At 42.9% G+C, this 25,706-nt stretch overlaps 1 protein-coding gene across 1 annotated transcript in view; it reads left to right on the top strand.

Annotated features, from left to right (window-relative positions):
• The window catches only part of KDR (kinase insert domain receptor), a 49,643-nt gene extending 24,166 nt beyond the window's left edge, over positions 1–25,477 (top strand). The window contains exons 13-30 of the mRNA XM_081926503.1: positions 1,550–1,894; positions 2,240–2,386; positions 3,726–3,857; positions 6,603–6,709; positions 7,147–7,282; positions 9,470–9,574; positions 11,510–11,623; positions 12,752–12,840; positions 14,179–14,323; positions 14,736–14,836; positions 16,106–16,228; positions 16,347–16,458; positions 17,730–17,829; positions 18,691–18,796; positions 18,919–19,070; positions 22,903–23,002; positions 23,084–23,172; positions 23,970–25,477. Coding sequence (XP_081782629.1) covers positions 1,550–1,894; positions 2,240–2,386; positions 3,726–3,857; positions 6,603–6,709; positions 7,147–7,282; positions 9,470–9,574; positions 11,510–11,623; positions 12,752–12,840; positions 14,179–14,323; positions 14,736–14,836; positions 16,106–16,228; positions 16,347–16,458; positions 17,730–17,829; positions 18,691–18,796; positions 18,919–19,070; positions 22,903–23,002; positions 23,084–23,172; positions 23,970–24,183 — 2,417 coding nt within the window. The 3' untranslated portion in view covers positions 24,184–25,477. The remainder of the gene's footprint in view (positions 1–1,549; positions 1,895–2,239; positions 2,387–3,725; positions 3,858–6,602; positions 6,710–7,146; positions 7,283–9,469; positions 9,575–11,509; positions 11,624–12,751; positions 12,841–14,178; positions 14,324–14,735; positions 14,837–16,105; positions 16,229–16,346; positions 16,459–17,729; positions 17,830–18,690; positions 18,797–18,918; positions 19,071–22,902; positions 23,003–23,083; positions 23,173–23,969) is intronic.
• Positions 25,478–25,706: the final 229 nt, after the last annotated feature.

Genomic DNA, 25,706 nt, shown 5'->3' with positions numbered 1-25,706 from the left:
TTGTCTCCTAAATATATGTAAGACTGCTAGGATATGTGCAGGGAAGTTCAACATTCGCACTAGATTTTCTTTTGAAACTTGAGCTATTTACCATTTCCTTTATATCCTAGAATTGTTCTGTGGAAGTGCTGTTTGTCTTTAGGATCATTTTTACTCTTTTAAGATGGAAACCGAACTTTGAGCACTCACTTCCTATTCTGATTGTGAAATGTGAAACGTCAACTAAAATTATGATTTTGATGTAGCAAAACAGAAAACAGCACTTCTATATGAGCCATCATGTTAAAGCTGGCGTAACTTCAGTGAGAGTAATCTAGGATTGGAAACAGATTTTTACTCCTAAATTATCCATGGTACAGATGCAGAGGTAGAGCAGGATTGGATCTAACCCAAGCAGTATCTCTGATATACTGCCAAGTCCAGGAATGCTATAGTCAGTGCTGACCATGGATCCAGTTGCCCCTTTCTCCCCAAAGAGGAATCCAGTCACTGCCCACTTTGGACAGAATGATAAGCCATAGTTTATTGTTATGGAAACGATCAGTAGCAAAACTCATGCTCATGCAATCCCCTTCTTCCCTTTACTCCTCTGGTGTGGCCAGGAAGAGGAGTTTGGAAGCTTTCACATCTGTTTTAAAACAGCCACAGTTAGGTATCATATCCTAACTCAGACAAACTACAGTTAGTCTTAACTAACCATGGTTAAGGTTTAACACAGTTTAGAGTTCAGAGGTAGAGTGCTATTAACTGTGGTTCATTGAAATGGGAACCAAAAGCTTCCCATCTCCTCATGGGTTAAAGGATGAGAGGAGGATGGACAATGCTTATTGTTGCATTCATACCAGGCCTTTGTGTGAGGTAGGAAAGATCTGGTGATTGGAGTTACCAAGGGGTGGAGCCTGATTAGAAGTATGTGGTTGTCTGTCTTTACATGTAGTCTTCTCACAAACACTGTGGTGGAAGGGCAAATCCATTTCAACTGTTTTGGGTGCTACACTATTCATTAATGAGTACAGAGGAGAATGTTAGATTTCCTAAGCATTTGATTCAATCAATCAGTCTTTTCCGAATGACAATCAGTGGGCATTCTCTTAGCAGGTATTTTTTGTTTTGAGTTTGGATTGCTTTGTGTCAGCACCAATACAAACCAATCATATTAGGCAATTAATATTGGGAAGATGCATTCACTGTTTTCATTGATTGCCATTTGTTTTCATCGATTGCCATTGTTTTCATTGATTGCCATTTTATTTTATTATGCATATCCTTTAAAAACGGTTGATTTTACTTATATTTAGATTATTATTTTTTAGCTCAGCTTCTTTTTAGCATCAGATTTTATTGGTAGTTTAATGTCTATTTTATATTGCTTCAAGAAAACCGCTTAGAGGTTTTGATGATTAAGCAGTATAGACACAACTAAAATAAATATAGTAATGAGCTGGAAATTGAAGTCTAGCCACTTCCAGAATGAAAGTGTTAGCTGCACATCTCAATACAAAATGTTTCTCAGCATGACTGATCCCAGTTCCTCCATTTGTGTTTGCAGGAGGACTTGAAATTAACCTTCAGCCTAAGAGTCAGCCAACTGAGAAGCACAATGTCTCCTTGCAGTGTATGGCAGACAAGTTCACTTTTGAAAACCTGACTTGGTTTAAGCTGAGTCCTCGCGCTTCCATGGTGCGGCTTGGCAGGCTGCCTTTGCCCGTTTGCAAGAACTTGGACGCTCTTCAGAAGCTGAATGCCACAGTTGCGAGAGCCAATGGAGAGAACATCACCATGGAACTCATGCTCCGTAATGTTTCTCTCCAGGACAGCGGGGATTACGTGTGCATAGCCCAGGACAAAAAGACCAAAACACGGCACTGCCTTGTCAAACACCTCGCTATTCAAGGTAACCCATGGAAACTCTCTTGTGTCGTGATTATGACTAAACTCATAAAAAACTCATTTTTATGAGTTTAGTCCTAATAGCTCAATTCCAGATTAATCTATAGGTTTTGAAATCCACGTAAAAATGTTAGTTTAAACATTCAAATGTATTTCCTCCCCCTCAAAATAATTCATTTTAAAATGTATTTTGATAATAGTTGGGAAGTGCAAAAGTCCAATCTGCTATAGATGTTTGGTTTGTACCTCATGCTCCAACAGCACCATGATTTACCAGCTGATTCAGAATTGTAATTCATAAGCTGCATTTTTAAATCCTGAATTTTTTACCCCCCCACCACCGCAACAGAACCAGTGGCACCTGCAATCACCCGAAGCCCTGAGAATCAGACAACAAATATTGGTGAAACTATAGAAGTATCTTGTGTAGCAAATGGAATTCCTTCTCCACTCATCACATGGTTTAAAAACAACGTAACCCTTGTCGAAGATTCAGGTGAGGCTGAGAGTTTTGTCCTGTGGCTAACCCTTGTTGCTTACTTTTACATTTCCCTATTGATTTTGTAATTCCTAATTTATTCCTTGACCAAGAAGTACATTTTGCATAATGTGCTTTCTGTGCTCCTCATATTCAGTGGGACACACTATTAGTTTTATCAGCCTTTCTTTTTACCATTACCTGTTGCTTTGGTGAATGAGCATTGGCGTTGTGGCTTTAGGCTCTGCCCCCAATCTACACATATGCGCTGAACCCCTGGACAAAGATCTCCATGCATACAGTTATGTGCACAGAGGCCTCTGTCTGTGTGCTCAGAGCCTTCAGTGTGTACAGTGGAGGACCCTGTACATGCATTCAACTAACCTGCTTAGATTGGTTTTGAAACATCCTGCTTCAATCTGTGCACATTCATTTCAATATTAGTCGCCATGGCCCTGTATTGTTTTGAGGATCAGATGCATCATGCCTCTGCATCCCAGAATAACAGTGGGAGAGGACCAATGCCCTACTATTCTGCTTTTGGGTTTCCCATGGGCATTTGGTTGGCCATCATAAGAAACAGAGCTGGGCTTGGTAGGTCCAGCAAAGCTTTTCTTTGGTTCTTAGAGAGCTTTAAAAGTGCGCTGGATATGGAGAATTCTGCAGGTAGATCAGGGCTGCCTGAGGCAAAGGACAACATGCTCCCCACCCCATTTCAGCTTCCTGGACTGTCAGTGGGATAATGCAATGGCATAATGTCCTCCAGTGCACTTGAGGACAGCAGGCTACTTTAGGGGCTGAATGCCCCTGATCAGGGGAATTCGGGAAAGCGGGGAGCTGCCACTGCTGGCCCCCAGCATCTGTCACCTGATGCAGTTGTCTCACTGTCTAATGGTAGGGCCGGCCTTGATAATCAAATTCCATCCAGCCACTGTAAAATTAACCAAAGGGAATATATAGAGAGAGAGCTCTTGCCTGTGCTGAAGACATGCCCTTTGATCTGAAAGCCCTTTCCTAATGCCAAATGTGTGGTTAGGCTTTCCTTGCTCGCATTGTCAGAGGAACTCCCCTCTTTATCATTGGGGTGTTTGGCTAATCCTTATCACTGAAAGCAGGTTCTGGGGCTTAATCCTGGTGAGCTCTGGTTGAGATTAAACGAGGCTCATGGCTGGATGGAAGAGTCAAAGTGGGGGTTTGGAGTGTACAAAATGCAGAGCTTCTGTACAAGCCTCGTGAAAGATAAGAAAACTCTTACAAAATTCCACGTTTATCGGCGTCTTTGTCTGAAGAACAAAGACCAAGTCAAATTAACAAAGGCAATGAAAGAAACATTTGTATCTGTGTCTTTTTTTATAAGGTATTGTTTTGAAAGATGGGAACAGAACTCTCACCATACGGAGGGTGAGGAAGGAAGATGAAGGTCTCTACACTTGCCATGCTTGCAATATCCTGGGCTGTTCAAAAGCAGCTGCGTTTTTTGAAGTAGAAGGTTGGTATGGACCACGGGTCTCTGGGATTTGCAAAGTGTTACTTTCTGCTGCATTTATATTTTAATCTCATAGAAGCATAAAATCTGACAGTACCTCAGAGATCATCTCGTCAGCGCAGAAAATCAATTACTGCAGGGTCTCGATAGTCCTCTCCTTCCTGGTTTAAATGTAAATGCGTGTTGCAAGCTCTTCTTGCAGAAAACCGTTGAGCTCACTGAGACATATGTGGTTTGTTGAGTGGAATCAGGGCTAAAGGGAAATAAGTTTGTAAGAACTGTAGACCAGTCAGGGAGACTAGAAACTGTGTGGTAGCCAAGAAACAAATACAGTGGTACCTCGGGTTACATACGCTTCAGGTTACAGACACCGTTAACCCAGAAATAGTGTTTCAGGTTAAGAACTTTGCTTCAGGATGAGAACAGAAATCAAGCTCCAGTGGCGCAGCAGCAGCAGGAGGCCCCATTAGCTAAAGTGGTGCTTCAGGTTAAGAAGAGTTTCAGGTTAAGAACGGACCTCCAGAACGAATTAAGTACTTAACCCACTGTAAGCCGAAGTGTAAAAATCCAAATAGAAAAGACTAGGAGGATGCTAGGTAGACCACTACAAGATATCTGAGCTGCTCCTTTGACTTCATTGAAGTAAATTGAGGGAACTGTCATTTCTGTAAGTGGTCCCCCTAAAATAAATATTTCCACTGAATCACATTCACTCATCAAAGATCTCAACCTTCTGTTAAAATCTCTGATCGAATTTCTTGTTTTGCATATTAACAAACCACCTCTAGACACATTTCTTTAAAAAAAGAGTTGTCCGCTAGTGAAAGAAACCTTGCCCCAGCGTGATGACCTGCTGAGGGTTTTGTTTTTATTTTTATTTTAACCAAGCAATCCAAAGCTATATCCTGTTATTCTTACAGTCTGCAGCAGGATATTGAAGTGATATGCCATGTGACATATATATATATATATTTTGTGGGATGGAAAGTGCCTGTAAATAGACCTCCATGTAAATATGTGCTTTCGGTTATCCAACAAACGTGACTTGCTGGAGCGTAGCCTACTTTGGCTTGTAGAAATTGAAATGTGATTGTGAGAGAGTGATTTGAATGAAGGAATTTATCACCCGCCTCATCGCAGGCTGTCGATTGATGTTAAAACAATAAACCAATGTGAGTCACAGATTGCGTGATGGAAGAGCTGAAATATACAGCCATGGGGTGAAGAGTGAACTTCATGGTAGAAATGAGTTCTTTTGATGTTGATTGCAGAACCGTTTTTGGTGCTGATAAGCTTAATCAGTGTTTTCCAGGGTAAACTGCCCCATAAGAAGCAGACTTAAATAAGACTGCTGGGCCATCTATCTTAGTTTTGTGTACATTGATAGACACCAGTTTTTAAGTGTTGCAGGCAGGAATCTTCTCAGCTCTACCTGAAGATGGTGGGAATTGGACCTACATCACCTTCCCTGAGCTATAGCACCTTGTCTATAACAAAATCAAGTTTAGGCACTTTGACATCCTAAGAAAATATTAAGATGGAGTCTCACACTATATCAGATACTGAAACTCTTGGGCATTCTAATCTTTACACCTGGTCAAGTTCCTTTGTATAGATCCTCCTACATCTGTTTCCTATGCTGGTGAGGTCAGCCATCAACCTTCTGGGATCTTGATTCATTTACTCCCAAGGAGCGCTGTCTTCCTCTAGCAATTGAGTCCTCATTTAACAAAATCTCATGCCCAGCCGGGATTACGTTTCCCATTTGCTTCCACTGATCGCTTACTAATAGGGATGGGAGATAAATTCACTACAGTTTGCATTTAAAAAAGGAAACTTAGCCAATTTACACTTTTCAAAACACAGCGGTCCTTCAATATTTGCATGTTTCTGAATTTTGCCATGCAGTTCTCTAGCCAAGTAATGCTGACAAAAACCACATGTATAAAGTATACACTTAAATGCATATGTTGGCGAAAGCAAATGCATTTTATTGCAAGAGATTCCTTGCAGAAATGTGTGTATAATTGTCAAAAATGTGTTAGGAGAATTCAAACTGAAATGTTGAGAAATTCATGGAGAATTTTTCAAAAAAAGAAAATCAAATTGATGTAGAAGTGTGGAAAACTAAATTTTAAGATAAAAAAATGAGAAACTGAGAGACCTGAAATAAACAGATTTGTTCCTCCCACCTTATTAGTTACCCAGCCTTTCTTGATATAATACTGCTTGTTGGCTTCTATCCATTTAGAGCAGTATAAATAAGTAATATTTTGGAAAAATTTATCTGGAGACAAAAGGCACAATCCAACAAAATTAAAGCACTTTCTAAATCCCAGGGCTTTCTGTGGGAACATATGATTACGTCTAAAAGTGCTTAACTTTGACTGGATCTGCTCAGTTCTTTACTCCCTGCTGGGAGACCAATATTACCACATACCAGTGTGCACAACTTGGTTTATTTCATAGAGTGAGGAGATGAATCAGAGAATGCCTTGACTGACCAGTATTATGGACTGCTCTTGGGTCAATTCACCTCGAGTTCCAGTGGAGGGATTTGTGCTGTGTACTGAAGTGTCCTACATACACTTTCCCTTTAACACATTTTTGTCTTCGTTGACTTGCTACGTATTGGACTCCTAACATTTTTGTTCTCAGACAAGGAACCTCTTTCAGTACTTCAGCTGATGACCTGCCCCAATAAGCTCTGGGCTACTATCAATGAACTGTTCGATTGTCTCTTCCCAGGCACTGATGAGAAAACGAACCTCGAGCTCATTATTCTGGTTGGAACAGCGGTAATTGCCATGTTCTTCTGGTTGCTCCTCGTAATCATTCTCCGGACCGTTAAGCGGGTAATGAAACCATTCTCCCACTGTCCCATCGGCATCAATCTTGCATGGCAAATGAAAACTGATGGGGACTCTTTTGTGTTGTTTCTTGCATTGTCTTTAAATCAACAGCCGCATTTTTTCCTCTTGGTACCATCACATTCTTTCCTGGAATTTGAGGGCACATAAATTGTGCTTTTTAATTGACCAGGCATTTGGTGGAGGGAAAAAAGAAGAAGAAGACCTTTTCCAGAAATTAATAAAGCAAGTAATTAACAATGATTTGTGGGCACATGTCCTGCAATGTTTCTGGGGCAAAACTGCATACTTGCATTCCTGTGGACAAAAAAAAAAAAAAGTTCCAGACTTCCATAATGCCAGTAAATGTGACCCACCGTTCATTGCCCAAGCATAAGGATAATTGTATTTAATTTGCACTACTACTGCTTTTATTTTTTCAGGCCAATGGAGGAGAACTAAAGACTGGCTACCTATCTATCATCATGGATCCTGATGAAGTCCCTATGGATGAACAATGTGAACGTCTTCCTTATGATGCCAACACATGGGAATTCCCCAGAGATAGGCTAAAGCTAGGTGGGTCTCCTTATGAATGAACAAGTGAAATGTCCCTTCAAACTTGAAATCATAGACTGCTTTAATTACTGTATTTTTCGCTCTATCTATAGGACGCACTTTTCCCCCTCCAAAAATGAAGGGGAAATGTTTGTGCGTCCTATGGAGCGAATGGAGGCTCCTTGGCTTCAGCGAAAGCAACGCAAAGCCTCCAAAGCGGAGAGGGAGCGCTCCCTCCGTGCTCCGGAGGCTACACGTTGTTTTCGCTGAAGCCTGGAGAGCGAGAGGGGTCGGTGCGCACCGACCCCACTCGCTCTGCAGGCTTCAGCGAAAGCAACGTGTAGCCTCCGGAGCGCAGCGGGACCTCGCGCTGCACTCCAAAGGCTTTGGGGTTAGCTGCACAAAGCCTCTGCAGGGCAGTGGGGTGAAGGCACCCCACTGCCCTGCGGAGGCTTGAAAGGCTGTCCCTGAAGCCAGAACAGAGAGACGGAGTGCTGTGCAGTGTCTCGCTGTTCTAGCTTGGGGATGCCAGGGCTTTATAGGGAAACCCCGGGCTTCCCCCTTCAGCCCTGACACTGATTTGACTCAGAATATTTTTTACTTGTTTTCCTCCTCTAAAAACTAGGTGCGTCCTTTGCTCGGGTGCGTCCTATAGATGCTGGTTTTGGAAATGTGTGATAGAATCATAGAATTGTATAGGAAGAGACCCTGAGGATCATTTAGTCCAACCTCCTGCAATGCAGAAATACAGAACTTGTCCTATACAGGGATCAAACCTGCAACATTGGCACCACACTCTAACCCATCTGAGCTATCCTAATATCTAATATGGAGGTCATTGTGTGCTCTGATTGGAGCTTGGAACTCCTGGTTCACTATCCACTGGAGAGCACCATGTATGCGCTGAAACTTTCAGGTTTGCAAGAAATACCTAGAGTGGAGTTGGAAATTCCCAGGAGATTCCTTAGGCTTTAATTTCATAACCAGACCTCAGCACTGGATTCCAACCAGGTCTTTGTAAATTTTTTTTAAAGTTGAGTAATCATAAGTGTTTGCAAAGTAAAATTCCATTGTCTCAGAGCGTCTACATCATAGTGGCACACTTCTGGGGCGATGAAGCAGTGCTTACAAATTGGAGGGCCTAGTTTGCCTGATTCTGTTGAACTGTGCTGCCTACTGTTCCCCAGTTCAATAGCCTAGAGACAAAATCACTTGAGCCCAGTGGTGCCCAAACTTTTTTTTTTAAGAAAAACATAGTCTTGGCAGACCATATAATGATTTTTCTGCCTTTTGTAGCAGTTGCAATGCAATGCTGTTTGATTTTTTAAAAAATTGCATTTACATAGCTGCTTTTATGTACTGGATGTTTTGTATTATAATTTGAATTCCATGGATTTCAAGTTGTGTGCGTTAAAATTCAAGAAATAAAAGAAGCAATAAAAAGACAATTAAAAATCAATAGGAGCAGTACTCCCCCCCCAGGGGTAGTCAAGGGTACGCAGTCTCTCTTTTCGATTAAAAAGTATGACATTTACTGTAACAACTTCACAGTGAGTACCGGCACCTCCTTTTCTAGGAAGCAAAGAACTGAATATGAGCATTTAATTTACTAGGTGTGCCATCGTCTCTCTATAACTGCAAAACCCTAGACAGGTCAAGGGCCTAAATGAAGCTTGCAGACCATTGGTGGTGTAGTGGCTAAGAGCGGTAGACTCGTAATCTGGGGAACCGGGTTCGTGTCTCCTCTCCTCCACATGCAGCTGCTGGGTGACCTTGGGCCAGTCACACTTCTCTGAAGTCTCTCAGCCCCACTCACCTCACAGAGTGTTTGTTGTGGGGGAGGAAGGGAAAGGAGAATGTTAACCGCTTTGAGACTCCTTCGGGTAGTGATAAAGCGGGATATCAAATCCAAACTCTTCTTGGTGGACCACAGACCACAAATAGGAACCCCGTGCTCTAGACTTCTTGTTTTGATGCCATTTCCAGAAACGTTGGTTGACACTGAGGTGTAAGTTTTGCTGTAACACAACATGTGAGGAGGCAGGATTCTGCTTTTATGATTGCTCCCTTTATAGCTGTGGTGCTCTCTGCCTTCATTGCAGCGCGGTCCACCAGCCTTGTTTGCTAAATACGTAGCCAGCTCCCTTCAATTGCTTGGACAGTAGAAATATTCAAAAAGTTTATCTTTTTGTTTAATTTTGTCTCCAGGTAAGCCGCTTGGTCGGGGAGCCTTTGGCCAAGTGATTGAAGCAGATGCATTTGGAATCGATAAAATGACTACCTGCCGGACTGTTGCAGTCAAAATGCTTAAAGGTGAGGCTCGAGAAATGAAAATTCACCTGTGAAGGATATTCTGGGCAATCAGCATTTGTTGATGACATTGTAAGACCTCAAATGGTTGTAGCTATTGGATATAGCTACAAGATATAAACTTGCCAATCTTTTCTCACTTAGTTCAACCGAAGGGGTGAGAAACTTTCATAACAGTAATAGAATAGAGTACAGTGGTACCTCGGGTTAAGAACTTAACTCGTTCTGGAGGTCCGTTCTTAAACTGAAACTCTTCTTAACCTGAGGTACCACTTTAGCTAATGGGGCCTCCTGCTGCTGCTGTGCCACCGCCGTGCAATTTCTGTTCTCATCCTGAAGCAAAGTTCTTAACCCGAGGTACTATTTCTGGGTTAGCAGAGTCTGTGACCTGAAGTGTCTGTAACCTGAAGCATGTGTAACCCGAGGTACCACTGTATATTCATTTTATTGCATCAATTAAGCAATGAGTTTCTTTTCCCAGTTCATTAGATTGTTTTGAACTTGGTTAGATATTCTGAACTCCACACATGCTTTCTGCCCACTGTTTATGCCTGGCTTCCTCAGCCTCGGCCCTCCAGATGTTTTTGGCCTACAACCTCCATGATCCCTAGCTAGCAGGACCAGTGGTCAGGGATGATAGGAATTGTAGTCTCCAAACATCTGGAGGGCCGAGGTTGAGGAAGCCTGGTTTATGCCTATTCTCTGTTAAATTTCCATTAAGCACATTAAATTCACTATGCTTTCTTTGTTAAACTAAGATAAAATACCATCTTGCTCCCTCTTGTGGCTTCCTTCAAGCAAGGAGCTGACACTCACAGTAGCTCTGTGGAAGGGTTTTGCATTCAGCAACAGTGGCATAGCACGAGGGAGGGGTGGGGAGGGTCATGGGCCCAGGTGCAAATTTCCAAGGGGGTTCAACCAGGTGCCCCAATGACAGGGTCCTTCACTGAGACTGGAACTGCCTGGAGGAGAAGGTGTCTCCTCCTCCTTCTTCTTGTGGCCAGAAAAGGGATGCCTGCATGTGACCTGCCCCTAGGCTGGCTGAGAGGGAGGGAGGGAGGGAGGGAGGGAGGAAGAGGAAGGTGGGAAAGCACTGCCAGAGCCACATGCATTGCCCAGAGCACCTTGTGGCAAGGACAGGAGGGTGAGGTGACACAGTGGCGCTCTTGGCTTCGCATTTCTTTGCCTTATCTCTGCTCCCAGGTTGGGGCTAGTTTGCAAGGAGAAGCACACTTGTTTAGATTCTGGCTGGCGAAGGGACTGGCCACTGCCTAGTCCAGCAGGGGTGCAACACATTCCCTGCCCTGAGGCACCGGTAACCCACGCTATGCCCCTGTTCAGAAAGTCCCAGGTTCGATCCCCTACATCTCCAGGTTGGGCTCTGAAAGACTTCTCTCTAAAATTATAGAGCCATTGTTATTGTTGTTGTTTAGTTGTTTAGTCGTGTCCGACTCTTCCTGACCCCATGGACCAGAGCATGCCAGGCACTCCTGTCTTCCACTGCCTCCTGCAGTTTGGTCAAACTCATGCTGGTAGCTTTGAGAACAATGTCCAGCCATCTCTTCCTCTGTCGTCCCCTTCTCCTCGTGCCCTCCATCTTTCCCAACATCAGGGTCTTTTCCAGGGAAAAGAGGGAATAGAGCCACTATTTTCCAGGGAAATAGAGCCACTAGCAGTCAATATATAAACAACACTGAGCTACATGGACCAGTGGTCTGATTTGATATAAAGCACCTTCTTAGGTTCATAAAAACGCTTTAATGAACATAGGCTTTAAGTTCGATCACGCAAGATTTTGCTCTTTAGTTAATAAAGAAGCCACATGGACCTGTTGGATTGTGTGGTCCCTTCCCATCCTACTTGGAAGGAAGATGGCAAGCGGACCTTTATTGCTACTCTATAGATAGGACAATATCTATCTTTCTTTTTCATTTATAGAGGGTGCAACACACAGTGAACATAGGGCATTGATGTCGGAGCTCAAAATCCTCATTCATATTGGTCATCATCTCAATGTGGTCAATTTACTTGGGGCCTGTACAAAACCGGGAGGTAAGTGTTGCTTTTTGCTACTTTGTGGAGAGGGCATAGTTCAGTGGTGCTCACTGCTTTACCCCCCAGAGTCTGCCATTAACGGGTTTCAAGCAGCTAGGCCTGCAGAGACTTCTGTCAACAACCTGGAGGTCAGCAATCAAGAAGAAAAAAAAGCCACAAAAATTGGTGTAACAACAATAGACACAACGATTCGTAAAACAGCAATGCAAATAACAACAAATCAGAGCTTTCCTTCCTTGGTTGCAATGTGTATGTGGAGTAGTGTTATTTGTTCCTTTCTGTGCATCCTTAGAAAGCCACTTCCGGCTTGGGGGGGGGGATGTATTCACCCTGCCCATTCCTGGCCTGTTTTATGGCAAAGCTAGGCCTTACTGCAGCAAATGCATGAACCCAGTTTCTCATTGGCTGAAATAATGGTGAAAGGTGGAAGCCAAGGTTCAGGTTCAGGAGGGGAAGTTTCACTAGGTAAAGAACCTATTGATTCTTTGTGCCTTTGAGGTATTTAACTTTAAAAAGAAGCTCTAGGTTGAGAAAGATACAATGAATCCCGCAGAATTATGCTGGGTCTATTGATTTGCCCTCCCATTTTAATGCTGAATATTTTGCCACTGGGTCCCCCCCCCTTTTATACATTTTCTCACTGTTTTATTATTATGATTAATTTCTGGTAAGCTAATCAGTGTCTTTCCGGTGGGGATCAAATATTTAAAATACTTACAAAAATGTTGCATGGGAAAGTGAGAGCAACTATATAATAAAACTATATAATAAAACATGTAGAGAGGAGGCCCGCACAATTTGACACCTACCAAACAAAACGAAAGGCAAGAACAGATATTTTCATTCATTCCTGGTGCGTTTTCAGTGATGGTAAGGAGGGCTTCATTCTGCTTGCTGGACCACACATTTTCCAGGCGTGATATGGAGCAGGGGGGAGGAACTCCAGATGTTGCAGGACTCCAGCTCCCGTCTCTCTGAACATTGACCATCCTGCTTGGAGCCAATGGGATTTAGAGTTCAGCAACATCTGGAGGGCTACAGGTTAGCCACACCTGATATAGGCAGTTGCTAGAGGAAAGGCTGTGAGAAAGTCCTCTAAATCTTGTTCCCATTTTGTTCCTTTAGGGCCACTCATGGTGATTGTTGAGTACTGCAAGTTTGGAAATCTGTCGGTGTACTTGAGAAGCAAGCGGAGTGATTTTGTTCCATACAAGGTGAGGCCTGCATGAAATGTAGGGGAAAGGATGCTCTGCTTTTCAGTTTTAAGATCCTTTTGACTTCTCTACTGTGAGATCTTTTGGGTGTGAATAGGAGTTAAAATAACTGGATAAATACAATGATATTTGGAATGCAGCTATCAAAAGGCAGTTATAAAAATTATAATGTCTCATTAGTAATTTTTCATTAGTTGGAAAAACTATTACTTATATACCTATATTTTGTATTGTGTCACAGTTTGGTATTCTTTTTGTTTGGTTTTGGTTTTTTGCTTCATTTTTGTCTGTTGCTTTATTTTCTCACTGAAAATTTTCAATGAAATATAAATATTTAAAAAATAGGAGTTAAAATAACGATTTGACATTTCTAAGTGAAACCTACACTTCTGTAGGCTGTATCATGGCCGACATGGGTTTATACCTTCCTTAACACTTTACATTTGCAATTACTGTGTGGACATTTCCATTATTCTCATGGTAGATTACTAAATTATACTCTATCATTAGGAACCCCTAATGTATACAGTGTTCTAGGAGGCTTAGTTTGGTCAGAATCGAGTATACAGTTCCAGAGTTAACACTCAATATACTACTTCTGGTAAATGAGCTGCCATAGCTGCTAGAGGGCCTTGAAAATTTGTGCCTTGGGTTTTTAAGACTCATCTACCCATGTACTATCTGAAACCAAAAGGGCACGTTGGTTGCCAGATGTGAAATATATTGGTATTATTTTCAGCTCTCCTACCCCACTGCTCATCCATAAAAGGTAAAGGGACCCCTGACCATTAGGTCCAGTCATGGCCAACTCTGGGGTTGCGGCTCTCATCTCGCTTTATTGGCCAAGGGAGCCAGTGTACAGCTTCCGGGTCACGTAGCCAGCATGACTAAGCCACTTCCGGGTCATGTGGCCAGCATGACTAAGCCGCTTCTGGCGAACCAGGGCAGCGCACGGAAACGCCGTTTACCTTTCCCCCTGGTGGTACCTATTTATCTACTTGCACTTTGACATGCTTTCAAACTGCTAGGTTGGCAGGAGCAGGGACCGAGCAACGGGAGCCCACCCCGTCGCGGGGATTTGAACCTCCAACCTTCTGATTGGCAAGTCCTAGGCTCTGTGGTTTAACCCACAGCGCCACCCGCGTCCCTTCTGCTCATCCATATTCCCTTTCTAATAAGGTGTGAGTTTTCACCCCTTTATTTTCTGTCATGATAGAATAATGCAAGTTCTGTTATCTCCCTTCCTTCCTTCCTTCCTTCCTTCCTTCCTTCCTTCCTTCCTTCCTTCCTTCCTTCTTTCTTTCTTTCTTTCTTTCTTTCTTTGTTAAAACTTTGTAGGCCAATCATGCTCGGTACAGGCAGGGAAATTGTGAAGTCTCTGCAGACCCGAAGAAACGCCTGGACAGCATTGCAAGCAGCCAGAGCTCAGCCAGTTCCGGCTTTGGAGAGGAGCGATCTCTCTGCGATTTAGAAGAAGGGGATGGTGGGTTTTTGTCTTACATCATTATCCATGGCTTTAGAATATTGAGATCAAAGTGTGTTTCCTTGGCTTCCCCATTCTTATAGGATTAGGTGTTCCTGTACCATTCGCTGATAAAATACACAATTTATGAATGTATTTTAAAATAAAATAGGTATTTTGTATTTAAAATACACATGTTATATCCTTCATTGTGCAGCTATTGGGGCAGTATGGAAGTTTCCTCTAACAATATGACAAGCTGAATCACTAAGGGTAACTCCCGCTGCACAACTCCAAGCCTCCCTATATCTGGAAGCCAGAAATGAAGGGAGGAATCTGAAGGATGGGGATTCTGTATACTAAGTGTTAGCTGGTGCTAATCAGGATGTGCAGTGTATTACGCATTTATATACATTGACCTTTCTCTTTGCAGCAACATCTGAAGATCCTTGCAAGAGCCCACTAAGCCTGGAGGACCTCATCTGCTATAGCTTCCAGGTGGCCCGGGGGATGGAATTCCTGGCCTCGCGGAAAGTAAGGCATTTCTCTTGGGAGGGGAAATGACATTTGCCGGATGACTGCATGGCACTGGAAACGATTGTGATAAGGATAGTGCCAGAGTTCACTCAGTGTTGCTGTACACTCTGATTTAAAGCAGTTGCTATTGCAAAGTTCTTTGGTAAAGATGTCAGCACTTGTAAATTCACCTGTCACCAGGCATACACTGGCCTTTAATTCAGAGTTTTTTAAGTGCCTTACTTACAACAGGGGTTTCCAAACTGTTGTCTGAGGACGTGGTCCATGAGCTTCATTCGTCAGCTCTGCAGCATAATAATAATAATAATAATAATAATAATAATAATAATAATAATATATTATTTATACCCCGCCCATCTGGCTGGGCCTCCCCAGCCACTCTGGGCAGCTTCCATAGAAACAAAAAATACAGTAAAATATCACACGTTAAAAACTTCCCTGAACAGGGCTGCCTTAAGATGTCTTCTGAATGTCAGGTAGTTGTTTATCACTTTGTCTGTGGATTTATGGTTAAAGATGGGGAGATGGCAAATCCCTCGCTTCAAATACTCATATTGATTTTTGTTGTTGCTGCTGCTTTTATTTATTTATATTTTATTGTATTGTGGTTTGAATCCTATGGAATTCAAATTGTAATACAATAAAATACAGTATATAAGAAATAAAAGAAGCTATAAAATTCAATTTTTAAAAAATCGTACAGCATCTAATGCAGAACATTAGAATTGCTAAAAGAGTCAGAAAAATCATTAAGTTGGACCACCAAGACTCTCAACAATTTTCAAGTGGTCGGTGGGGTGATGTAAGCAATGGTTCTCAAACTCACATCATCTGTAAAATACAGTGGTACCTTGGTTTAAGAACAGCTTAGTTTATGAACAACTTGGATGAAGAATGCTGCAAACCCGGAAGTAGGTGTTTTGGTTTGTGAACTTTGCCTTGGAAGCAGAACATGTTCCACTTGCTGTTGAGTGCAAATTGAATCCCCTGCTGCTATGGGAAAGCATGCCTTGGTTTAAGAACACTTTTGGTTTAACGGACCTCTGGATGTGTTTTCAAATATTTATCTTCTCTCATTTATCTTCTAAGACAGTGCAAAAGACTGTGTCTCGCATGAACTCTGAGTTTCATTTAAGCCTTATTGGGACATTCATTTTAATAACCCACAAAGTGCTGAGCCTTGCAAGGAAGATACCAATTAAGACAAGGTTAACAAAGCTCTTTGGAACAACCCAAATAACAGGCCCATTGTTCCTCTCCTTGCAGTGTATCCACAGAGATCTGGCAGCTCGCAATATCCTCTTATCGGAGAACAACGTGGTCAAAATTTGTGATTTTGGATTGGCCCGAGATATCTACAAAGATCCAGATTATGTCAGGAAGGGAGATGTAAGTTTCCAAAGTCTCTGAAATAGTGGGACGTTTACTTGGAAAAGATATTAACAATGACATTGTGGCATATATTTAATGCTTCCTTTTGTCTATTGCTTTGCTAATAAACATTTAGGCTAGACTACCCCTAAAGTGGATGGCACCGGAAACCATTTTTGACAGAGTATACACCATTCAAAGTGATGTTTGGTCCTTTGGTGTACTGCTGTGGGAGATATTTTCCTTAGGTAAGTCACATTACTTTGGGTACCCACAGTGAAATCCCATTGGCCTTGGGAGGGTATCTCATGGGCCATAGGATGTCCCCAACATCAGAGGCAGAACTCTGACTTCTGAGAGGGAGATCCTGCAAACCAGGTGTCAGAACTCCATTGTTGGAAGTGTCAAAAATGTGTGTTGAGGTGGTTCAGGTTCATTCAAAGGAGAGCACATGAAAATGCTTGGATTCAGAGCCATTTCAGTTCCCCAATAGGCCAGGGAGACATTTAAACCAGCTTAGCAGTCCTTTCTGGTAATTTTTCTACCATTGTTCCCAGTGGGAGAGAAACTGCCTAAAGAAGAATAAAGCAAAAACAGAGCGAGATGGGAAAGGCTTTAGATGGCTGGTTAAACTACCTTTGAATCCCCTCCCTCCTTGCCATAGTATTTCATGGTATACTTCTCACATTTTGATAACAGAGTTAATGAATGCAATCTCCTTTAGATGCCTACCCATGTCTCCATAACTTGCAAGCAAACTAGTTCATGTTTTTCAGTTACAGAATAAAAAATGTATTTGTAGTCTGCAGTCTGTTAGTCCTCAGTGAGAAAGCAAGATGGGGATATAGAGTGGGCTTTAAATGAGCTTTACCAATATTCCATATTCTTTTTAATCAAGATAAATAATTGCTTATAATCTTGCTCTAATAAAACATACTGATATTCTCTATGGATAAGCAGTTGTATAATTTTCTTGATGTGCCCAATCTAACTCAAGGAGACTTTGCCACTGCAGTTCTCAACAGTTCTCACTTCTGGCAATAAGCATCCTTTTCCTGGTTGGAAATTGGATAGTTTTCATTGATGGTGATTTACTGTTGTTATTAGTAATATGATGATGATTGTTTGAATTTATATACCACTCTATACCCGGAGGTCTCGGGACGGTTCTCTGTTTGATGATGATAAGGATGGTCACACTCCTCAAATTTTACTTAATCTCACCCCCCTTCTTTTCCTTGCAAATTAAAATTTACAAATTAATAACAATAATAATGAAAAATGAGAGCTTGGCAATATGAAACTCAGATCAAATATCTGCACATCTCAGGAACATTCTATGTATCATGCAAACAGTCATTTTATTTCCCTGTCCAATGTAAGTGAGTCTCTCTAGATCCAGTCGAATTGAGCTTCTATCATTTTAGTTAGCTCTTATTTCAGTGAATTGACATATATTCAGCTGAAAATCAACACCAGCATCTTAAGCACCTTACTAAAAGGAAATCTGTCATTTCAGGAGCCTCGCCATACCCTGGTGTCAAGATTGATGAGGAGTTCTGCAGAAGACTGAAAGAGGGAACGAGGATGAGGGCGCCAGACTATACAACACCTGAAATGTAAGAATTTTTACTGGTGCAAACATGCCTTGATTCAGAAATGGATAATTTTACTTAGGAGTGGGTCAGAAAAAAATTTCACTCTAATTCAGCCACTGGTGGCCTGTGGACTCTTTTACTAATGGCAGGAAGCGCAATAAGTCAAATATTTGGTCGCAGTCAGCTCATACATTTAAAGAACATTCAGGGCATATTTATAGCACATGACTTTACCCAAAGCATCCTGGGAACTGCAGTTTACTCCTCACAGACCTACAATTCCTAGCACCCTCAACAAACTACAGTTCCCAGGATTCTTTGCGGGAGGTCATGTCCTTTAAATGTGCTTTAATGGTGAAAATGTGACTTTTCTCTTGTTCTGGCAGTACAGTATTGACCAGCTTGTTGCTCTTAGCTATTACCTACCACAATGGGACACAGATGGCGCTGTGGGTTAAACCACAGAGCCTAGGACTTGCCAATCAGAAGGTTGGCGGTTCGAATCTCTGCAACGGGGTGAGCTCCCGTTGCTTGGTCCCTGCTCCTGCCAACCTAGCAGTTCGAAAGCATCTCAAAGTGCAAGTAGATAAATAGGTACCGCTCCAGTGGGAAGGTAAACGGTGTTTCCATGCTCTGCTCTGGTTCGCCAGAAGTGGCTTAGTCATGCTGGCCATATGACCCAGAAGCTGTACACCTGCTCCCTCGGCCAATAAAGCGTGATGAGCGCAGCAACCCCAGAGTTGGTCATGACTGGACTTAATGGTCAGGGGTCCCTTTACCTTTACCTTTACCTTTACCTTTACCACTAAGAAGCAGAATATGATCTTGTCCTGGGGCATATTTTGCTTTGTACCACTGCTACCGTTCTCTTATATCTCCCAGGTATCAGACAATGTTGGACTGCTGGCATGGGGAACCCAAACAAAGGCCCACCTTTTCAGATTTGGTGGAACATCTGGGAAACGTATTGCAAGCAAATGTCCGCCAGGTAAAGTCATGCTCTAAAAACTACTGTAAACTCCCTGGGGTGGGGATGGGGAAGTGCCTCCAGCCACAAATCCTATATGTATTTTTTTTTAACCCTATTTTTTATCTGTCTTTCTACATCAGGATGGTAAGGACTATATTGTCCTCCCCCAAACTCCGCTGCTGAACATAGAAGAGGATTCTGGGTTGTCCCTGCCAACCTCACCTGTTTCCTGCAGGGAAGAAGAGGAAGTGTGCGATTCTCAATTCCATTATGACAGCACGTTAGAACTGAGGTTTGTAGCCTAATGAGAATCCCATAGGGACTGCTAGGCATTTCCCTCTCTGCCAGATTTTTCTTTGAAAGTGGGGATCGTGGTGAGAAAGAGGAAGGAGTTTGTGCTGCTGTGTCTTTATATTTAGCCATGTTCACTAGGCTGCAATATTTGTAGAGCAATTCCATACTCTGATTTCACTGGGACCAGAGGGGTGTGTTGCCGCTACGCCAACGGGGGTTGGTCACTGCATCCGACTCAGGAGGTGAGGAAGGAAGCACCCAAATTGAAAATGTAAAAATGACAGGCATCCACAGAAATGCTGCCCACGGCTCACCAATGATCCCAGGCAGAGGTTCAGATCCCTTAATGCCTCTCGCAAGGAAAGCTTTTGGAGCAAAACTCGGAAGGAAGAAGGGACACAACAAGGCAGCCATATAGCTCCCCGAGTCTTGCAGCCTCCACAGGCAGCCGTCATCCTCAGCGCGGTAGGTGGATGGAAGAGTATATGTTCTACAAAATGGACGCCCCTGGCTCAAACCCCTTACTAGAAAAAAGGGGGAGTTCTGCACATTTGTACCCATGCACAGCCTGAGCGATTCAGGAGTGCCACATGGACCGGGTGCTTGTATTAAGCAATCAGATCTTTGGGTCCATCTTCTTGACCTCATGTGGAATCTAGGGTGGGCCAGCCCCCTGATTATTATTATTAACAATTATCCAAAAATATCCTGAATATTTATTATTACGGCTAAACAACCAGCATACAAAAACCAGAATTTCAGCATCATTTTCACATAAACATTAAAATGGCCAATGTGGAATTTAACAATCAACATACTAATTCAATAGACTTAAAATATGTATCCAAGGAAATGTAAACTCCATTAAAAGTTTTCCGAAATGAAAGAATTTGACCTTGCTGCATAAGATCCCAGCAAGCCAAAATAGTCCCCTTAAGCAAACAAACAAATAAGGAACTTCAGGATGCTTTTTTATTCAGGTGAGAGAAATAATCAGTAAGCATTTGCAAGACTTACTTTTCGTCTGTAAAGCACCAAAAATTGGCCACATGCTGTACCAACTATTGCCTTAAGTGATGTCCGGTAGAGTATATGAACCTTCCTTGCTTTTGAAGGAATTTATTCCCCCCACCCCGCCATCAAGGCCCCAAGATAATATTTTAGCAATGTAAATATACCATTTGTTCAAATGTTCTGCCTTCTAGAAAGAGCTTTTCCGGTTTATCTGTCAGAGGTGCCATTCTCAGATCACCACCAAATCTGCCGTGGGCAACTTCCATTTTAGGCTACCTATCAGCGTTCAATTTCAGTGCCTTACTTTGGCGATGGAGGTAGCTGTTGGGGCCCTCTGCAAGGAGAATATGGAGCGCTGATTGTCAGAGCATTGGGAATGCTTCCAGCTCAGATGGTTTTCTTTGGCGAAGGGGAGTTGTGGAATGTTCGGTGCCAACTTCAACAATTCGCTTGGAGGGCGGAGGGTATGTGTGCGTGAGTTTGCTGAGTCAGCTGCTGCTGCCGTCTCCAGCGGAGTCAGTCCAAATGAAAAGAATTATGAGCGTGACCCAGACTTCTTTGTTAGTTTGCATCTTAAAAAAGAGAAAAGATGCTGAAAAACAGTAAGCCACTGAAGTTTATTTTTTTATTTTTTAGAAAAGATTGTCTCTTGGGTTTTCTTCAGAAGAACTGCTTTCAGAATCAAAAGTAAAAAAAAGAGGCTGTTTCATATACAGTGGTACCTCAGGTTACATACGCTTCAGGTTACAGACTCCGCTAACCCAGAAATAGTGCTTCAGGTTAAGAACTTTGCTTCAGGATGAGAACAAAAATTGTGCTCCGGTGGCACGGCAGCAGTGAGAGGCCCCATTAGCAAAAGTGGTGCTTCAGGTTAAGAACATTTTCAGGTTAAGAACGGACCTCCGGAACGAATTAAGTACTTAACACGAGGTACCACTGTAGACACTTTGTCCTGTAATCAGCCATGGTTCCCCCGCCCCCGTCTGGATTTGCACATGATTGTGGCAGATGGATCACCTGAAATTATTACAGTGGTACCACTGGTTACGAACACTTATGGTTACGAACTCCACTAACCCGGAATTAGCTGCTCCTGGCCCCAGGATGCGAATGGAAATCGGGCGCCAGAGGCTTGCACGCAGCGGGAGGTCCCATTAGTGAAAGCACGCCTCAGGATAAGAACGGTTTCAGCTTATGAACAGACTTCCGGAATGAATTAAGTTCGTAACCAGTGGTACCACTGTATGATTATGAAGAAGTGTCTGCCATAAACACAAGCCAGAAGCCTGTCAGCCTCTGTTCAAACCTTACTTACAGACTTGAAGTGGGATGAAAAAAGTTTGAGTTTCTATTTGATACAAATGACTCAAGATCAGTTCAGGTTACCAAAAGCATGGTCAAAGCCATGGGTTGGAGAGAAATACCTCATCAGAACCAAATGCATTTTGCTTTCCCTGAACTCATGGATACAGTGTGTGTGGGGGGAGTATTTGATCCCCTGCTAAATTTGCCCGTTTGCCCTCTGACGAAGAAATGACCAGTCCATAATTTTAATGGTAGGTTTATTGTAGCTGTGAGACAGAATAACAACAGGAAAACCCCCCAGAAACCCAGAAGACAAAAGTCAGAGATTGATGTGCATTATAACGAGTGAAATAAGTATTTGATCCCTATGCAAAAGATGACTTAGTACTTGGTGGCAAAACCCTTGCTGGCAATTACAGAGGTCAGACGTTTCTTGTAGGTGGTCACCAGATTTGCACACATCTCAGGAGGTATTTTGTCCCACTCCTCTTTGCAGAACCTCTCCAAGTCAGATTTCGAGGCTGATGTGTAGCTACTCGAACCTTCAGCTCCCTCCACAGATTTTCGATGGGATTAAGGTCTGGAGACTGGTTAGGCCACTCCAGGACCTTAATGTGCTTCTTCTTGAGCCACTCCTTTGTTGCCTTGGCCATCTGTTTTGGGTCATTGTCATGTTGGAATACCCATCCTTGACCCATTTTCAATGCCCTGGCTGAGGGAAGGAGGTTCTCACCCAAGATTTGACGATACATGGTCCCGTCCATTGTTCTTGCTGTTATCACTGTGTCTTGCCTCATGGGAACCCACCTACACTTCAGTGCCTGCAAGGGTCTCAGTAAATAACCCCTTAGAATCCACAATGTGTGAGATATTGTTTGCTCTTCCTCCTCAGTTCCTGTTTGCATTGGCTGGGCCTCTGCTCCACGGAACACCCCTTCTTAAACATGCCCACATTTCATTAGATTGCAGGAATGGGACCCTCCCTTCTATTTTGAACGAACAGAGGTGCCAAGAGTTGCTTCCTGGGAATGAATGTGGTGGTGGCTGATGCCAGTGCCTTTTTCCTGTTGATGGGCAAGTGGGGAGGGATGTCTCCCTCATTTTGTGGTTGGTGGAGGTTGGTTGGTCTACTCAGGTGAATGGGGTACTGCCCCACCAACTTCAGTCTGCCCTCAGTTGGCCTCCAACTTACCGCCATCTTTTTTACAGCAACTCAGGGGATGACTCTGCCTATTATTCACTCTGACTCCACCTGGTACTAATCTCCCTGCCTTCCACTCTACCAGGGCCTTTGGCCACCAGCCAACACTGTTTGTGATACTCTTAGGCATGGCAGCCATTTTGTGTTACTTCATGCCCCATGGCAGCTGTTCCGTTATGCCACTCCACCATGGCAGCCATTTTGTAATATGTAATCATAATTACAAAAAGTGCCCATTGGTGCCCCCCTAAACATTAGCAACCCCTGAACTTACAGGAACACTGACAAAGGCAATATATTTGTTTTCCAGTCAGCACCGCAAAGGAAGTAAAAGAAAAAGCCGTCCTGTGAGTGTTAAGACCTTTGAAGACGTGCCTGTAGAACCAACAGTAATAACAGTGGTTCATGACGTAAGTCTTTGATTTTGCTTGTGCTCTTCAGTCCTCATTGCACTTTGCCATCGATTGATCAATTTGACACATGTCTTTCAGGATAACCAGACAGACAGTGGGATGATTCTTGCCTCAGAAGAGCTAAAGGCACTAGAAGATAAATCTAAACAGCTGATGTTGCCCTTTAGGTAAGAAGGGGCAAGTGAGCAATAATGTATGTGTTTGTTTCAGAATGATTTAGAACAGGAGGGGCCACTTGAATATTTTTTTTTAAAGACTGAGGACAGTACCTACCCACAGACTTACAATCCAAAAGACATAGCCCGGAAGGAAAGAGGGATGGGTAGGGAGGAGGTAAACAAGGGAACCCAGGCACCCATACTTAAAAGTTACATATAGTGACTTCATGTTGGGGAGAAGAGGAGCCAACTGGGAACAGGTATCTCAGCAGGGGCAATGGAGCCTCCCACCCCTCCCAGTGCCTGATGGAATGGTGGTGGGACGCGGGTGGCACTGTGGTCCAAACCACTGAGCCTCTTGGGTTTGCAGATCAGAAGGTTGGTGGTTTGAATCCCCACAGCAGGGTGAGCGCCTGTTGCTCTGTCCCAGCTCCTGCCAACCTAGCAGTTTGAAAGCACACCAGTGCAAGTAGAGAAATAGGTACCAGTGTGGCGGGAAGGTAAACGGTGTTTCCGTGTGCTCTGGCTTCCGTCACGGTGTTCTGCTGTGCCAGAAGCGGTTTAGTCATGCTGGCCACATGACCCAGAAAGCTGTCTGTGGACAAATGCCAGCTACCTCGGCCTGAAAGCGAGATGAGCCCCGCAACCCCATAGTCGCCTTTGTCTGGATTTAACCGCCCAGGGGTCCTTTACCATTACCATTGGCGGTATATGCTTATCTGCAAAACAAAACAAAAATTGAACTGGGGGGGGGGAAATTGCAGAGCGTGTTGTGGAATTGCTAATTCTGTATTTTTATTTTGCAGTGGCCTGGTCTCCAGTAAAAGTAATGAGTCTGTTATGTCTGAAGCTTCAGATCCAACAAGTGGCTACCAGTCAGGATATCATTCAGACGATACAGACACCACGGCGTACTGTGGTGAAGAAACAGAACTTTTAACTCTCAGGAAAGATGCTTCTCAGACTTGCAGTGCACTGGCCTATGGCGCTGGGATGCCCCTTAGCTCACCTCCCGCTTAAGAAACCCTCCAAAAGAAGGAATAACTGGAACTTGCACCAAGCATGGCCTTTTTCTTGAGCCAGTGGCATGTGACACCCAAAACATCTACATTCACTGGACTGGAAAGTGTATGTGTTCTTTTACTGCATCTTATTTGATGAGAAGGACCCAAAGTGCTCTGTGGAATACTGAATCCAAACTTATTCTTCAAGAAGCCCATCAGTCACCACCAAGCACTGCCAGGGCTATGCCTGTTTTAGAGTGCCTGGTTACAGTGTTGTGAACTGTGAGGTGTACATGAAGTGGAATATTGATACACTACATTTCTATGCAATGATATGAACATGGAATAGTGTTTGGCCAGAACCATTTGGATTTTCCATTTCACCAGTGCCTTTCTTGTCTTTGGTCATCTGTCTTCAGGAAGGTGCTATTGCTACTTTGCTGGGCTTGCTGAACTATTTTCATTTATTTCTCTTCAATTAAAGGGGCCTTCAGTCTAAATCTTCCTGGTGGATGCTGGCAAAAAGCAGAGGGACTATCCCTCTTACTGAGAGAGGTCATGTTTTGTTGTGTGGTCCTTGATCAGCTGAGGTTCTATCAGTGAATGTTTCACACTGAAACAGACAATTCTGTCTTGGCTTGGTCAGTACCTATAGGCTCAGCTAAATGACCCTGGAGTTTTACCTTATATTTTTGTGATCCTTGTTTATTTGGTCGCTCTTGATTTACAGAACCGTGATTCTTGCTGGGGAGAGGGGAAATCCTGATGTAGTGCCAATGTAGCCCAGCAAATAGCATTATCAGTAAGCTCACATGTATCACAGACATGTTGCATAACTAGCTGCTCAGATTTTGACTGATGCTTTTCAATCTAGGAGTTGTTAGAAAGTTTTCTGTGTGTTTGTATGCCAGAGTTTTTAACACGTGCTGTAAATTACAATATTTCCTTTTTTAAAAAAAAGACATTGTGAAACTATTTTGACTGCTCTTACCTTTTGTATTTTTTTAATTCAATACTTGTATAAAATTTCAAAACTTGGGAAGCTCTGAGTTATCAGAAGTGGCACATAGAGTATTTATAGCCTGGTTGTGTAGAAAGAAATGTAATATATTGTTGAAATAAATATATGTTATATATAATGAAAAATGTGCTGTTGGCTTCAAGCATGTTCTGAAAACTTGTTGTGGATATATATGTGTTAGGGCTGATTCCCAGGTTTCTGTTTTTCCTGCCTCATCTTCTTGGTAAATGCTGTAAAATTTGAGAAGACCTGAATTAATATGTGTCAGAGGCTCACTTTTACATCAGAATCATGGCTGCCTCCTTGGAGGATAACCATAGAAATATAGAGTTGCATATATTTATACAGTTATATACCTTATACAGAGTTAGAATATTGGTCCATCTTGCTCTCTACAATGACTGGCATTAGCTCTTCAGGGTTTCAAGATGGAGATATCTACCTGGAAACGCCAGGAAATGAAACAAAGACCTTCTACATGCAAACAAGTGTTCTACCACTGAGTTATAGTCCTTCTG

Source organism: Podarcis melisellensis (assembly GCF_964234715.1).
Source record: "Podarcis melisellensis genome assembly, chromosome: 9".
Taxonomy (NCBI): Eukaryota; Metazoa; Chordata; class Lepidosauria; order Squamata; family Lacertidae; genus Podarcis; species Podarcis melisellensis.
Note: the sequence above shows the minus strand (reverse complement) of the source record. Positions and strands in the feature narration are given on the sequence as shown.